The 15,164-nt window shown below is 42.2% G+C and overlaps 1 protein-coding gene across 2 annotated transcripts in view; it reads left to right on the forward strand.

Annotated features, from left to right (window-relative positions):
- The window catches only part of Wdr7 (WD repeat domain 7), a 272,657-nt gene that overhangs the window by 11,633 nt on the left and 245,860 nt on the right, over positions 1-15,164 (forward strand). For both annotated transcript variants that reach the window (XM_029471767.1, XM_021150163.2), the window contains exons 2-8: positions 574-745; positions 1,109-1,215; positions 4,647-4,725; positions 6,634-6,808; positions 7,456-7,532; positions 9,292-9,411; positions 14,771-14,916. In XM_029471767.1, coding sequence (XP_029327627.1) covers positions 587-745; positions 1,109-1,215; positions 4,647-4,725; positions 6,634-6,808; positions 7,456-7,532; positions 9,292-9,411; positions 14,771-14,916 — 863 coding nt within the window. In that variant the 5' untranslated portion in view covers positions 574-586. The remainder of the gene's footprint in view (positions 1-573; positions 746-1,108; positions 1,216-4,646; positions 4,726-6,633; positions 6,809-7,455; positions 7,533-9,291; positions 9,412-14,770; positions 14,917-15,164) is intronic.

The following is a 15,164-nucleotide window of genomic DNA, read 5'->3' on the forward strand; positions in this document are numbered from 1 at the left end:
CCTTACAGTTGGATCTCATGGAGGCATTTCCTCAACTGAAGCTCCTTTCTCTGTGATAACTCCAGCTGTGTCAAGTTGACACAAAAATAGCCAGTACAGTGGTATAGTTTTACGGTGCTCTCTGAGTACAGTTTTGGGTATGGCCATTTTACTGGTGGAGGCAGGAGACTTGGCTCACTCTTTTTCTGCCTCAGGGCAGGTAATGCTGAAGTCTCCCTTTCTTGTCCTCTAAGGTGGGAGGACTGTTTGAGGATTTGAAATAAGATGGTGCACTTAAAGTTGCTTTATCCACGGATGTGATAAATCAATGTGTATTGAAATGATTAGACTTTCAATAGTAAAATTTAAAAATTGTGAATGCCTGCAGTAAATACTTTTGCCCAAAGTTTTAAGCCCTTGACCTTGGGAATATATATGATAAGTTAGCCATTTTTATTTGAGGGCATTTTAAGTGGTTAAATTTTAGTATTAAGAAAACATACTTATCTTCAATTTATACAAGTTCACTTCATAATAAAGGCATATAATGTGTTTTAGGGAGAATATCTGACATTACTCTTACTACATTTTCAGGTTTGAAAACGCCATGGCAGGAAACAGCCTAGTTCTGCCCATTGTTCTTTGGGGCCGCAAAGCACCCACACATTGCATTTCGTCAATACTGTTGACAGATGATGGGGGCACAATTGTAACTGGATGCCACGATGGACAAATATGTCTCTGGGATCTTTCAGTAGAACTGGAAGTGAGTATTGGAATGCTTGCTGTACATTTAAAACAATAACTACTAGCACAGTACACTGTTTACCCGCCCTTACTTTTCAGCCTCTGGGCATTATCTCTTTCAATCTGAGCCTGTCTATTGGTATCTAATGCTTAACATGATTACTGATTGAAAGGTTAACTTTTAAAAAATTATTTATTTAAGCGTGTATGTGCACATGCTGCTGGGCGTTCACAGAGACCCAGAGCTGGAGTCACAGAGAGTTGTGAGCCAAACTCAGGTCCTCTGAAAGGATGGCACATGCTCTTAACCGCTGCCGTCTCCCCAGCCCCAAGGTTAACAGTATACCTTGTTATTTATGGCAGCACATTTTTGCCTCTTTAGGTTAATCCCCGAGCACTGTTATTTGGTCACACAGCATCCATCACTTGTTTGTCAAAAGCCTGCGCTTCTGGGGACAAGCGGTACACTGTGAGCGCGTCTGCAAATGGGTAAGGCATAGTCTGCTTTTATTTTCAGTTTTCTGGTCAGGTTTCTCCACCCTCCCCCAAAGTTCTTCTATCTTAAAAAAAATGTGGATCTTGGCTGAGTGTGGTAGTACACACCTTTAATGCCAGCACATAGGATACAGAGGTAGGTAGATCATTATGAGTTTGAGACCAGCTGGATATACATAGAAAAGTCTAGACTAGCTAGGGTCACACAGTGAGACCCTGCCTTAAAAAGGAAAAAGAAAAAGAAAAAAGGATGTGGTTTTTCTTTGTTAGTTAAAAGTGTGTTTATAGGGCTGGAGAGATGACTCGGTTGAAGAGCACTTCCAGCTCGTCTAGAGGACCCACAGTTGGTTCCCAGCACCCATGTTGGTCAGCCCACTACCAAGATCTGTAAGATCAAGTCCAGGAGATCCAACACCTCTTCTGGACTCTAGGGACACCCACATGCACCTGGCATATCCACACACAGTCATAGACAAAGACACAGACACACATAGACACACACACACATACACACAAGGAAAAATACAAATAAGTCTTTAAAAATTGTGTTTATAGTCTGTGACATTGATATTTTCATAATTTATACCTAGCACCACTGGGGAGAATTTTCTTTCTATTACAGCATGTTCTTGCAGTGTCTAAATCTGAAAGAGGATGTTTGAATTATAGTTTTAAGAATACATATTTTTCACAACTGATTTTCTGTAGTATTTTATTGCCCCTTTTTTTTGTTATTTTTTGCATTTGAGAAACCCAGACTATCATGACAGTGACAGTAAAAGCATGAGCATCAGTTTGCTTGGCATTTTTACGGAATCAGCTGGCAGCGTTGTTTTTTTGTTGTTGTTGTTGTTGTTGTTGTTTGTTTTTTTGAGACAAGGTTTCTCTGTGCAGTTCTGGCTGTCCTGGAACTCACTCTGTAGGCCAGGCTGGCCTCGAACTCAGAAATCTGTGTGCCTCTGCCTCCCAAGTGCTGGGATTAAAGGCAAGCTTTGGGGTTTTTAAGAAACTCAGGTGATGCCATGCTGACTCAGGCTGGGGGGGGTGGGCGGCAGAGCTCTGCCAAGGTTCTGCTGTTCTGGTGTTGTGTGCTTACGTGTTGCTGAAGCTAGTTTCCCTCCTCAGACTGCGCCCTGTGCTGAGAGGCAGGCCATCGATGTCTCAGTCGGGTCCGGAGTGGGAAGAACTTTAAAAACATTTTATTTTTTTTGAACCCAGTTGGAGAACTTGCTGACATTTATATAAAACATCTTTTTCCCTCCTATAATTTTTGGGTTGGAATTTTTTTTTCTTTTTTTTTTGAATTAATTTTTTTTATTAGGTATTTTCCTCATTTACATTTCCAATGCTATCCAAAAAGTCCCCAATACACCCTCCCCCCACTCCCCTATCCACCCACTCCCACATTTTGGCCCTGGCATTCCCCTGTATTGGGGCATATAAAGTTTGCAAGTCCTATGGGCCTCTCTGGGTTGGAATTTATATGATTTTTTTTTTTTTGAAACATGAAGAGACAACACTAAGTGAAAACAATACATTTTTAAAAAAAGATTTATTTATTTATTTTATGTATATGAGTACACTGTAGCTGTATACAGATGGTTTTGAGCCTTCATGTGGTTGTTGGGAATTGACTTTAGGACCTCTGCTCACTCAGGTCCACCCAGTTCACTCTGGTTGACTGTGCTTGCTCCGGTTGGGCCCCGCTTGCTCCAGTCAGCCTCGCTCTGGCTCAAAGATTTATTTATTATTATAAATTAGTACACTGTAGCTGCTCTTTAGATGCACCTGAAGAAGGCGTCAGATCTTGTTTCGGGTGGTTGTGAGCCACAGTGTGGTTGCTGGGGTTTGAACTCAGCATCTTCGAAAGAGCAGTCATTGCTCCTACCCGCTGAACCATCTCGCCAGCCCAAAACAATACTTTTTTTTTTTTTTTGGCCATAGAAGATCATTTGTATTGGAACACTTGTTTTTCTGTGAATGCTGAATTGTTTCAGCAAGGTGTGGTGGTGTATGCCTGACACACCTGTTATCCCAGCACTCCAGAGGGAGAGGCAGGCAGATTGCTGCAAGTTAGAGGCAGGCATGGGCTTTTAATACCTAGTAAATTCCATGCAAGCTGGGACTACATAGCAAGACCCTGTCTGAGAAACCAAGTACCAAGCAACAGAAATAATTTTATGTCATTTGAGATGTAGCGAAGTGAAAAACTTAGTGAATATCATTGCATTTTTGTTGCAGGATATTTGATCCCACTGTGAACCCCCTAGACTCTCACAAGAAGAGAGAATAGAGGGAAGTTTCTGTAGAAGGAGCAGTGCAGGGAGAGGGGGTGGCTTTACCCGGACAATGGTACAGAGACAGGGTGAGGAGAGAACAAGCTAGACACAGATGAAGACAGGACAACCCAGAGAATAAGAGGGAGTCACAAGGTTAGATCAGATTGCCAGAGTTTGGGTCGAACAGCGATTCAGGAGGGGAGGGATAGAGAGAAGCCAGGTTGAATCAGTCAGCTTGGTGAGGAGGTTGAGCCAGAAAAGCTTAGTTGACCCAGACAGCTAGAAATCAGGAAGAACAAGAAAGGGTGAGCTAATTGAGCAGCAAGCCTCGGAGGCTGAAAACCTAGGCCTAGAGAAGGTTGCTCAGAGGTTAGAAGCTTCAAGGAGTAGGCCTCAGTTAGCAGGTAGAGGCAGTAATCCTCGGAGACAGCAGTTACATCAGGTGAATAAAAGTTACTCTACACATTTTATCAATATTTTTCTGTTAAGTAAACCTTATTTCTTTAAAAGACAAGGCATAGCAATATGTATAATTCTCAGTGTATTCTTTAGTTTGAAATATAAGGATTTTTTTGGTGCTCTTGTCATATACACACATGATAACATGTAATAGCACACATAAGAGCTGTGGTGGTGTGTTGACGCTTGGGACTCTGCTGGCTTTAGCTGGCTGTGTTTCTCAGTGCTGCATGCTAATGGAGCCCCGGGCTCTCAGTTCAAACTACAGCTTTATCTCTGGTTATCCGTTCAGCCCTTGCAGATCACTGCCGGGTTAGCTCTGCTTCCCTAGTTCCCTAACATTGAGCTTCTGGATGCGGGAACAGCCGCTATCAGAAACCTCTGCAGAGGAGAAGGAACATTCTGGAGAGCCCCGCTTAAGTTCTGCCAAGAACTACCCACAAGACTCTAGCAGCCAGTGAGGATTCAGGATTGCATCTCTGTTACGAGACTGATATAGACTGAAATGGGGCGTTGACAGGTTGGAAATGGGGTCGGAATAGTGAGAGAAAGGAATGGAAAATTTGATCAAGAGCAGAAATGAATATAAGCTACTTTCCTTCCTGCAGTGGGAACTTAACTGTAAGCCACTGTGACAGGGTTACTGTTGCAGCTGGATCCAGGGTGAGCTGTTGTTTTGTCTTACAGAGAGATGTGCCTCTGGGACGTGAATGATGGCAGATGTATTGAATTTACCAAGTTAGCCTGCACACACACTGGCATACAGGTTGGTACCTATTTCTGTCTGAGTCAACACAGTTCATGACAAGTGCATCATTAAAACATGGGCCTCACTGGCCAGCCAGCCTGCTTGATGAGTTTCAGGCCAGTGAGAAACCTAGTCTCATATATATGTATGTATGTATATATATATATATATATATATATATATATATATATATATGTATGTATATATGTGTGTGTGTGTGTGTATATATATATATATATATGTATATATATATATGTGTGTATGTGTGTGTGTGTGTGTGTGTATGTATATATGTAATATGTGAGTGATGGTGTCTGGAGAATGGCACATGAGGTTGTCCTCTGGTCTCGACAGGTATGCACACACATATTTGTGTGCACCGGCTGCACTTATGGAAATGCAAATTATCTTCGTTTTATATTATTTTAGTGTAAAAGCTGTGTCAAGCTCATCATACGTAATTACCTTGATTTTTGTACAATTTGCAGTTACGGCTTAAAAACTTCTGGCTTATGTTTTACAGGAATTATTTATTTCTGCTGAATATATTTTGAGTACTTTTAAAAAATCTAATTCTGTTCTAGACCTTCTCTGTTTAGATTAGTAGTCCTATATTTAGAAGATGCCTCTTGACAGATTCGTGGGAATTATGGCCACTTATTCTGTCCTCCTCACTCATTCAGATCCAGAGAGGAATTTTTAAATAATAATAATAATAATAATAACAACAGTAACAATAACACTATTATATTTACTATTGTTGTTATTGTTGTCGTCATCATCATCATCATTATTGAGACAGGGCCCATTTACATAGCCATGACTATTCTGGAACTTACTATGTAGACCAGGCTTCCTTTGGACTGTCTGCGTTTGCTACCCAAGTACTGGGATTAAAGGTATGTGCCATTACATTGGTAAAGAGTGTTGTTATGTACACAGAGATGACCCTTGGTGACTTTTGTACTTACTGAAATGACATAAAAATAGTAATTTATTAAATGATTCTGTGCAACATTTTGTTAATATTTTTTGAGAATTTCATATGCGTTTAGTCCATTTTCATCTCACTTCCCCACTCCCAAGTTCTCCTGAGACCCCTTCTGCACCCACTTCTCACATTCTTGTCCTCTTGTGCTATAATTATTGTTGTTTCTACGGAGTCGAGTGAGTGTTGCCTCTGTATTTACATGGGTATAGAGGAGACTGCTTGGGCATGAGCAGCCTGGGAGGGGGCTTAAGGTCACTGAAGAAAACCAACTCACGCTCCCTTAGCAGCTTACCTCAGCCGGGGTGGTGGAGTGTAGCGGTAAATGGTTAAGGTGCGAGTACTGTGCACCACCCATCACACACACACACACACACACACACACACACACACAACCTTTATATTTTAATATGCCTTAACAGGCTCAATGACTGGTTACTTCCAAACCTCCCCACTGCTAGCACACACTCCCCTCCAGTATTCCCGAGTTATTACTTTCTAAAATCTAAACTTTATCTGTGCTACCCCAGACCCAATGGGGGAGTGGCCCCTGGGGCTGCTTTTCTCTGATTCTTACATGGCTGGTTCTCTGTCTTCCACAGCTCAAGTTTATATCCTCTTCCTTCCTTCTGTCCTGGCAATTCTCCTTCTCCCTGTCCTGTGTTTGCTCTCTGGGAATCCTCAAAGTTCTGCCTCTGTCCCTCTCTCCAGCCATTGGCTGCTGGCTCTTTATTGACCAGTCAAAAAACCAGCTGTTGGAAGGGACCCTGTATCAAAACAAATGGATTATTAAAATGGATTTGCTCATATGAAATGATTTCTGGAATAATGTACTGTTTACAAGAATATCATAACATGTGTAATTAATGCCTGTTTTTCAAGTTTCGCAACTGAAAGAGTACATTTCAAAGGTATATTTCTTAAAATTTTGAATTTAGTTCTACCAGTTCTCTGTTGGGAATCAGCAAGAGGGCAGGCTCCTCTGCCATGGACATTACCCTGAAATCCTCGTTGTGGATGCCACCAGCCTGGAGGTATTGTATTCCTTGGTATCGAAGATCTCTCCAGACTGGATCAGCTCCATGAGCATCATCCGCTCTCATCGGACACAAGGTCAGTGCGTTGCTCCTTTCCGCATCACCTTACTGCTTAGTTTACTGTGACAAGCTATAATTTGTCAACGTTGACAATTTTGGTTATATTCTTATATTCAGATATTTGTTTCAGTAATTTGTGATCTGTCCCCTTCGCAGTGGGTTTTGTCTGAATTAATACTTAACTCACAGATGTTAGATTACCTCCCCTCAGTGTGACAGGTCACCAGGCTCCAGGAAGCTTTAGCTTAGGAGAGCTTTCTCAAGTGAGGAAGGGTTAGCATGGCTAGCATGTGGTGGTGATAAGAACTGTAGTTTCAAGTGCGTTTCTGGATTCTGGTCTTATCTCTTGCCAAGAGGCACCATTTCACATGGAGACAGTGAAAAGGGTAGAGATAAAATTGAATGAACATCTGTAACTGTGCTTCCACTCAGTATTGCCTCTGCTTCTTCATTTATTTTGAAGCCTTTCACTGAAAACCATGAGGGTAAACATAATTTTTTTTTTTATTTTCAGAAAAGAACACTAATGTAAACACTGAGTTTCTATTATTCTAAGCATAGGGAACCATGCTTTTCTACCTGAGTTCACGAGAGCAGGCTGTTGTACTGTTAGAAGAAAGCATGCGGTGTTTCACCTTGGCTTCTTGTCTCTCCCTGGTTTAGAGGACACTGTGGTGGCACTCTCTGTGACAGGTATTCTGAAGGTGTGGATTGTCACCTCTGAAATTAGTGGAATGCAGGTGAGATGGGCAGTGATATCTGTCTTTATTATTGTATCATTTAAACCTTGTAGGATTCGTGTTAGTCACTTAATTTTTTTCTTTTACAGAAAAAAGTGTTTCTATTGAAATAATCACATGCACATATTGGAAAAGATCCTTAGTTTTGTTTGCTACTGTGAGTGAATTATTGTCCTCCGTTCTGATGGAGAGATTTGCTCCATCAAGGATGTAAAATATGGAGGAGTTAGAGAAAGGACTGAAAGAGCTGAAGGGGTTTGCAACCCATAGGAAGAACAACAGTATCAACCAACCAGAACCTCCAGAGCTCCCTGGGGCTAAACCACCAACCAAAGAGTACTCATAGAGGGACCCATGGCTCCAGCCACATATGTAGCAGAGGGTGGCTTTGTAGGTTATCAATGGGAGGAGAGGCCCTTGGTCCTGTTAAGGCTTGATGCCCCAGTGTAGGGAAATTTGAGATCAGGGAGGCAGAAGTGGGTGGGTGGGATAGGGAGAGGGAGGATGGGATAGGGGATTTCTGGAGGGGAAACTGGGAAAGAGGATAACATTTGAAATGTAAATAAATAAAATATCCAGTAAAGAAGAGTATCATCCAGGATATGCAGTAGAGACGTGTAAGAGGTGTTTTCCTCTTGCTTTTGTTTAAAATAAGTTAGGCTTCAGCTCTTACCTCTATTCTCATCTCTAGCTCTCCTTCTTCCCCGCCCTTCCCCCATCTCTCCATGTGGCCATGGCTGGCCTCTCTCTTCCTACCTTTTCTCTGCCTTTCTACAGTAAAGCTTTAAAACCATGAAAAAAAAAAGTTAGAAGGGCTTGCTTGAATGAACTAAATAACTACTCATTTTAGTTACTCTTGCCGCCCGCTGACAGCACAGTGACAGAGTGTCTGAGAGATGCGGTCTGAAGGAGGAAGGACTTAGCTTACTCTGTCGTTTCTGAGACTTCAGTATGTAGTCCTTGGCATGACTGACTGGCCAGTAGTGAGTGACATCATTACTGCAGGAGTGTGCAGAGGGCAAGGGCCAGTAGGAGGCAGAGAGTAAAGAAGGGACTTAGGACCAAGTACAATGTTCAAAGGTGTGCTTCCAGCGACTGACTTCAACTGCACACACCTCCTAAAGTTTCCAGTGCCTTCCAGTATCAGTATAGAGTACAGAATAAGGTTTAACACTTGAGCCAATGGGGACATTTCATATTCAAACACCAACATCATCAAAAAAAAAAAAAGGTTAAAAAAACCCCCAAAAAACAAGAAACCAAACACCAAACAACCATAAAAAGCCATTTTTACTCTTCTTTCATAGTCATATGGACTAGAATAATTATTTACTTTTGATAAGAAAGATCAGTTTCCTAACAATATTGATATTTCTCACTTCAGTTAACAAACTATTAGTGTTGAACTTGAGAAGACAGGAAGAATGAATCAGTTGTTTTCTTTTTAAAGAAAGTATTTATAATCGTAGGATTACTGCAAAATTCAACCATCTGCCCCTTCCAGTGACGATGCTCTGACTTACCATCGCCATCAGGGTTTACATGTTGGACAGCTTTATAGCTCAGACACTTTTGTCCCACTCCTCTTCCGAACACACTTTTGCTTTTGTTACTTACTGTCTTGGCTCTTACCCAAGGGTTTAAAATGATGACTGTATCACATGGTACTTTTGTTCCCTGGTAGTGTCTTTATCCTTTTGTGATGATTTTAAATTAATATATGTTATTCCTGAGACTTTGTAAATCTTTTCCTTTTCAGGATACTGAGCCAATATTTGAGGAGGAATCCAAACCAATTTATTGTCAGAATTGCCAAAGCATCTCTTTTTGTGCGTTCACACAGAGGTCACTTTTGGTCGTATGCTCCAAATACTGGAGGGTAAGTTGAAAATACAAAGCCATATTTTTATCCTTTATGGTACAGCATAGCTTACCAGATTTGCAAAGATAATCCCAAGGATATATGATGACACAAGACTTGTCAGCCATTTGGAACTCATGTTTGGTTCTGACATTTTTTCAGGAATTGGGACTTATTTCTATGTAGCAGTCTTTTTGTTTTACTCTGTGGGGAATTGCAGGCTGGTCTCCAGTTTTGCTGAGGTCTGAACCTAGATGGTCATAATTCACCTTCCCTCATGTTCCTGGAACTCTGGCCCCTGCCTAAGGTACCAACTCCCACAGCCCCCAGAAGAGAAGCATGGTCAGTAGTCACGTAAGCAATGGCCCAAGCTTCTGACCTTCAGGCTAAACTCCTCCCCAGTTACCTAGCAACAGTGAAGACCATAAAAAGGGGTGCTCAGCCCCCACCTCGCTCTCTTACTCTTACTCCTTTGTTCCTTTACCTCTCACTTCTCTCTCCTCTTGCCTTTCTCTTTGTCTTCTCCTCTCCTATCCTCTTTCTCTTTAGCCTCCCCCCCCTTCTACCTTTTCTCTTTCCCCTGCATTTCTATAATAAAGCTCTTAAACCATAGAGTGTCTCTACTCCTTCAAGACCTGCTGCGCACTCTGGTCAGTGTTGGGAACTTCTTCCCTCATTCCTCTCTCCTACAACCCTGGGGCTTTAGCAAGGTAGCTCCAGGGTCCCAGGTCGAGGGCTGCCCCTTTTCCACCCTCTGCCTCGTGGGTCAGGCATGCTCACCCGGGGCTGAGTGGAAAAGCGTCCAGCAGCTCTGCCTGCTTCCGCCTGCCCAAAGCACAGGAGCTCTGGCTGGACATTAGGCCCCCTTTCTTCCCCACTTCTCCCCAGCATCCCCATACCCCCCTTTTTTTGTTACCAACATTACTCCATGGAATGAATGGTTTAATGACTGTTTTATTGGTCTTAATTTCTACTTTTTGCTGTTACTTAGTTATTGTGTATGTGGTGGTCATGAGATCTCTGAACGTTGGATATTTTTCTTTGTAGTATGTTATGAAACCTAAATAATACATGGATTCTTCAAATTGGAAGTCCTAATGCTATCACTGGACAGCTAATGATGAGAGGAGGGTTTTTCCATCTACATTGCTTGTCTTTAATCATAGAAAATCAGCCAGTGTGTTTTGAACATTTCTTCTGTGCTTAGCAATTTTCAAAGCTTTCCATGTATTTGAAAAATTATTCCTTTTATTTTAATAAAATTACATCATTTCCCCATTCCTCCCTCCAAACTCTCTCATATATTCCTCCTTTCTTTGTTTAACATTTATGGCCTCTCTTCTCATTAATCACACACATATACATATACATATGTACATATACATATGTACTCAATCTGTGTAATGTTACTTGAATGATTGTGTTCAGGACTGACCATTTGGCACCGGCTTGAATTGATGCGCCTTTCCCTGGCTTAGACTATCGATATTCCCCAGTTTCCTGCCCTGTGGGCCTTTCTCAGTGTTAGCATGTCTGTTGTTGTTGCCCTTGTTCAGCTCACGCTCAGGCAGTCATGCTGGTGAGCCTTCATGGTGCAGCTTCTGACAGTTCTGGGAGATGTAATCTCAGAGCAAATCCCTTGCTCCTTGGGCTCTCACAATTTCCAGCCACCTGGGGATCATTTTACAATGGTCTCTGAGCCTTAGGTGAGGGAATTATTTTGTAGATGTATCCATTGGGACTGGACTCCACATCTCTTCTCTTTGATTGATTGTGGTTTTCTGTAATGGTTTCCATCTGTTGCAAAAGAGGTTTCTTTGATGTAGGGTGAGGACAAATACTTAGAATTTAGTTAGGGATTATACTGGCTGAGTAATTTCAGTACTTATACCATTTGAGGAAAAGGTTCTAATTATTTAAATCTGCTTAACAGATCACTTGAAAACGTACATTAGAATAGTAGAAATATATTCTTGTCCAGTTTTGTGAGGGATCAGGCTTAGTTTGCTGGGCACCTCACGTTGAGTTTGCCATAGGCTGCCATCACCTTATCTTTGGAGGCTTTGATCTCATTTGCAAGTTTAGCGTTTGGAGGGGCTCCTGTGCTTCCCTATGTGACAGTTAGGCCTTTCATCTCTGACTGGTGAATGAAGACTTTCTTCCCATTCCTTGAGTGACATCCTTGTAGCCCTCTCTCTGGAACCGGCCTCAGCAGGCTAGCAGGCCTCTCCCCACTAAGTGAACAAGGAAAGGTCATTTGAAGATGCCCTTGATCTTACACTTGAGAACTCACCAAATATGCCCTAGAAACTGTCAGACAATCTAGCAGGACCTGACGGGAGGAGGGTGCTAGGTGGGCACACCTCAGAAGCCGCCTACCACGGAAGGAGCAGTTGCTTTTCCTAACTTGAAATAGAAATTTATTTTTATGTGTATGAATGTTTTCCTGCATGTTTGTCTGTGTACCATGTGTGTGATTAACATGAGGCCTACGGCTTGTCAGGAGCAGAGGCTAAGATAAGAGACTTGGAGTATTCAGCCTCTTATGGGACACACCACACCTCTCTCCTCAAGGGTCATGGATCTATGTAGAAGCAGGTGGCAGAAAGATTTAACAGCCTGAGGTGGTCCATGACTTCAGTGAAACTGTGCTTTCAGACACTGCAGGGCAGTTGCACTCGTGAACTAACAGTGTGTGACACCATGCATGATACGTCCTCCAGCCAGACAAAATCATGGCACAGAGGAGGGGAGATGGACATGAAGTACCACCCCTAGCTGAGGGGCTGCTGGCATTCGATGACTGCTGGAAAGGGGGAAGTTTGTTTTCTTTAACGATATGCCACCTGGTCTATTCAGTCCAAGGGAGAGCCAGCTAATGCAAACTGGACTGAGACTGGTTTAAGAAGGTGGCAAAATGAAGTTTGTTGGGTAGGGAGGTGGGGCATCTCGGAGAATTTGGGGGAGAGAGATGAATATGATCCAATAACATGGGATGAAATTCTCAAAGGATTTTCCTTTAAAATGCTTACTTGAGCTAGAATGATTGTTTGTGATATATACACATATGAATAACTTGTCCATTGTTATAAAAAACATGTATGAGAAAGAATAAAAATATAAATAAAGCACTAGGAAAATGGACAAAACTATTTCAGAAAAGGAGAGAGCCAGGTGAATGTAAGAAAAGTGCAGTTTCATCTTAAGAGACATGCATGTACGAACAGAGCTGGGCCTGGAGAGCTGCTGAGTGGTTGAGAGTACTTGCTCTGTAATAACGAAGGAGTGGAACTCAGATCACAGTGCCCAAATGAGAGACCAGGTGCTCCTGCAGATGGCATAGCCCTACCCTGAGGGGAGAGGAGTGAGGAGGACCCAGGGGCCTGCTGCTGCCATCCAGCCTAGGAGAGGAGAGTTCCAAGCTCAGGAGAGCAGCTGCCTCAATGGAACAGGTAAAGAGTGAGGGAGGACGATGCCTGCTACCTCGAACACACACACAAATTATTAGAGCCTCCAACTCACCTGAATGAATGCAGATGTCCAGGATTTGCCAGTTTCAGTATGGTCAAAAAATGTGTGTGTGTGTGTGTGTGTGTGTCTTCCATACTATTATGACACATTTTACTTTTTCCAGTCACTCAGTGGCTACCTCCATGCTTAAAAGAATAACTGCTCACAGTTTTAGTAAAAACAGGCAATAAGGTGGCCTCGGGAGAACAGGTTAAGGCTAGAGCTCCTTCAGTGGCTCATTCCTAAAGCATTGCTATTTGTGATTCCCTGCAAGAGCACAGTGCATTGATAGGACTGAGTATGCACATTAAATGAGCAACCTTACCCTAGGGTAGCAAGGACATCACTCACCAAAACCGATCACCTCTTGTTTTTGATGCAGTTGAGGCACTGGGTAACAGTTCTGACAAACAGTAGTACAAACAAAAAGTTACCTACAGAGCTTTGTAATCTGAAATACTCTGAAATTGGGCCTCACACTTGCTGTGTAGCTGGGATTGACCTCAAGCTTCTAACCCTCTTGCCTGCACTTGAGTGCTGGGGTTGGCGTTGCAGACCTGGCTTATATAGTGGAGATGAAACTTCGGGTCTCATGCATGCTAGGCAGTCACTTTACTGAGTTACAGACTTAGCCAAAGGTTATATATTGTTTGCTCTGAAGAAGAGTAACGTACAAGATGGCGCTATTGAATGATGAATTCTCACTCCCCTTGAGCAAAATTTAGAATGTACTTTTATCAAGTATTGTAAGAATTGGAAGTGGTAGAAAGAACTAGTCTGTTAGGAAATGGAAGCCTAGGGGTTTATACCTCTACTTTTATCATGTACCAGTACATAACATACATACATACCTCCCTCTCTCCCTCCCTCTCTCCCTCCCTCTTTCTTCCTTCCTTCCTTCCCTCCTTCGTTCCTTCCCTCCTTCGTTCCTTCCCTCCTTTCTTTCTTTCTTTCTTTCTTTCTTTCTTTCTTTCTTTCTTTCTTTCTTTCTTTCTTTCTTTCTTTCGAGACAGGGTATTGTTATGTAGCCCTGGCTGACCTGCAAGTCCTGTGTACACCCTACCAGCCTCAAAGTCACAGAAGTCCACCGTCCTCTGCTGAGGTTTGCATCGGTGTGCACCATACCCAGTTTCTGATGTGTGACATTGAGCAAGTGTCGCTAGTGTCCTCTGTATCTGTCTCTTGATGGTAGATCAGGGTTCCAATACAGGAACCCTGCCTGTATCCTTCAGTGGTTCTGAGGGTCAGATAAGATAATTGTAAGTGTACCTGTGAACTTCGTCTGCTTTGTAAAAGGAAGCCGATGCAAGGCCACTAGGTGCTGCTCTTAGTGAAACTATAGCACCTTGGCCTTTCCATACAGAATTATTAAATAGTAAAGTGGAGTCTTTTAGCTTCCTATTCATAATAATAATTCTCAGAACACTGATGCAATAAGGCCCAGTAAGATAATTCTACTGAACAGAAAATAATATAATGTCAGAGTATATGGTCAGAAATGTACCAGATAGATACAGTGTCAGTTATGGTATGTGTTCTAAAGGGTGGAGTTCCTATCATTTGCCATTATCCAAGGTATGCTTCCTTCCTCAATATACAAATGATGAAGGACTCCTGTTCCTATGCTGGGAATACACCTACTGCATTTGACCTAGTTCACTGTCTGTCAGAGGTCACCTAAAGCTGGGACCTATGACGACTGCCCCAGATCTCTCTAGAAAATATCTTCCATCTGCTGAATATTTTAAAAGCCTGGGTTTGTTAAATATGATTTTAGAAGTTTTCTTTCAGATGAAATGTTATTCTGTCTTACTTAAACCATAGCAACCTGGAGTAAATTAAAACTGTGAATTTCTTTTTCTCCCAGGTGTTTGATGCTGGCGACTACTCTCTGTTGTGTTCAGGTCCTAGTGAAAATGGACAGACATGGACTGGAGGGGACTTTGTGTCTGCAGACAAAGTCATCATCTGGACAGAAAATGGGCAGAGTTACATCTACAAACTCCCTGCCAGGTATGAAATAGATATGTTAAAAGTTTAGTTCAATGTAAAGGATTCAGAATTTGAGACATAACTCTAAAGTAAGAGCATTTATGAATTATACATTGTCTTAGTTAGGGTTTTACTGCTGTGAACAGACACTATGACCAAGGCAAGTCTTATAAAAAACAACATTTAATTGGGGCTGGCTTACAGGTTCAGAGGTTTAGTCCATTATCATCAAGGTGGGAGCATGGCAGTATCCAGGCAGGCATGGCACA

Source organism: Mus caroli, chromosome 18, assembly GCF_900094665.2.
Source record: "Mus caroli chromosome 18, CAROLI_EIJ_v1.1, whole genome shotgun sequence".
Taxonomy (NCBI): domain Eukaryota; kingdom Metazoa; phylum Chordata; class Mammalia; order Rodentia; family Muridae; genus Mus; species Mus caroli.